Here is a 1,775-nt window from a genome sequence, read left to right as displayed (position 1 = left end):
ATGATGAAAGTTTTTAAACGTGACCTCGTGTTGTTTTTCACACAGCAGATGTGCGAGAGGAATGGAACGGACTGCAGTACTACTGATGACATTATCCAGCACTCTATTAGACTCCACCAGCCTTCGCGAATCAATATACACTTATTCTAGACTCTTAACTGGCACAAACATTATAATTCAAAAGAACATGATTTGGGAGTATTTTTAAGCAAGTAAATGTCTTGCTTCAGGTATCAAATGTGATGTAATAAAAGTATCAAACATGAGTTTTTTTCCCCAGTTCTGATTTAAATGAAATCCTTTCCACAATCTTTCAACACAAAGAAATCAAGAAATAAACGTTGAAGATAACGTGTAATTAACGTAAATCTATTTTTTTGTAAGGCCCCATTTTTTTTACTACATTCTACTGATGAGAAACTACTTTTTGCTTTTAAAAAAATTTGTACTTTTAAAATACATTCTGGGGCATAGACAATACTTTGGCCAAAGAAAAATATGAATGAAATACGATAAAAAAAAGAAAGAAAAGAAAATAGCACTGTATAAAACAAAAGTGAGAGATTCCAGAGTTACAAGGGGCACATAAAGATACAAAAATGACACTAACAGCTGAAGCCATTGCAAAAGACAATTAGCGTAAATCTATTTTTTTGTAAGGCCCCATTTTTTTTTACTACATTCTACTGATGAGAAACTACTTTTTGCTTTTCAAAAAATTTGTACTTTTAAAATACATTCTGGGGCATAGACAATACTTTGGCCAAAGAAAAATATGAAATACGATAAAAAAAAGAAAGAAAAAAAAATAGCACTGTATAAAACAAAAGTGAGAGATTCCAGAGTTACAAGGGGCACATAAAGAGACAAAAATGACACTAACAGCTGAAGCCATTGCAAAAGACATTGCTGATGGAGTCATAAAAAAAGATATAACGGCAGTACGAAATGTAACATGTAAGTCCATTAGGTTCCTTTGGGAGGGGTCCATTTCAGAGAGCTGGGGTCTATGGTCTTGTTGTTGTTGCCTCTTTTGGTCTCTTTGGCCTTCCACTCGTCAATCAAGTCCTGTACCATTCAGAAACAAAAGAGAACCAGAGTAAGAATAATATAAAGCAAACATGCACGGTCAAAAAATATCCTGCTAAACAGTTGCCAGAGATGGCATATTTTACAATTTATGTCCATAAAACATGGCCAATACTCATATAATCGATAATCGGTTAATCGATTCCCACATTAATACCAGCTTCAGCACAAAATAAACATGACTAAACATCCGAAGGTAAGTTAAAAGAAAGAGTATAATTTTACAAGCCGTATCCTGTCTCAAGTAATCGTTCAATCAGTGTTTCAGCCGCACAAAGAAGTCAATAATGGCTTGTAAACAATATGTAATGTAACGTCATTTACCTCAGAAAATACATATTAGGCGACCATAAACTCATTAGTCAGATAGAAAAATAAATTGTAGAGAGGGGTATTTTGCTAAATATATGTAACATATAACATATTCATTATCATTTTTACTGTTCTTCAATGTTTAATTTGTTTGAACAAATCCATCCATTTTTTATGACAGCCACCATTTAAATGTTTATATTTCAAAAAAACGAATTGAAGTAGAAATATTATGTAATTGTAACTATTATTTAAAAAAAACTTAATTAAGTGTAATTTTAGCAGTTGTATAGCCTACAAATCAGTCAATTTTAACCTTCAATATTATAGTAATGTTGTACCAACTGACTCTCATGTATATTTTACAGCATTAG

At 32.0% G+C, this 1,775-nt stretch overlaps 1 protein-coding gene across 1 annotated transcript in view; it reads right to left on the bottom strand.

Moving 5' to 3' along the window:
- Positions 1-733: 733 nt before the first annotated feature.
- The window catches only part of LOC107708935 (histone acetyltransferase KAT7-like), an 11,260-nt gene continuing 10,218 nt past the window's right edge, over positions 734-1,775 (bottom strand). Inside the window, exon 14 of the mRNA XM_016513303.1 lies at positions 734-1,067. Within this exon, the coding sequence (XP_016368789.1) occupies positions 967-1,067 (101 nt within the window). The 3' untranslated portion in view covers positions 734-966. The remainder of the gene's footprint in view (positions 1,068-1,775) is intronic.

The sequence above is a fragment of the Sinocyclocheilus rhinocerous genome, unplaced genomic scaffold (genome assembly GCF_001515625.1).
Source record: "Sinocyclocheilus rhinocerous isolate Xijiao unplaced genomic scaffold, SAMN03320098_v1.1 scaffold24, whole genome shotgun sequence".
Lineage (NCBI taxonomy): Eukaryota > Metazoa > Chordata > Actinopteri > Cypriniformes > Cyprinidae > Sinocyclocheilus > Sinocyclocheilus rhinocerous.
The sequence above is the reverse complement of the archived record's forward strand: the minus strand, read 5'-3'. Positions and strand labels throughout refer to the sequence as shown.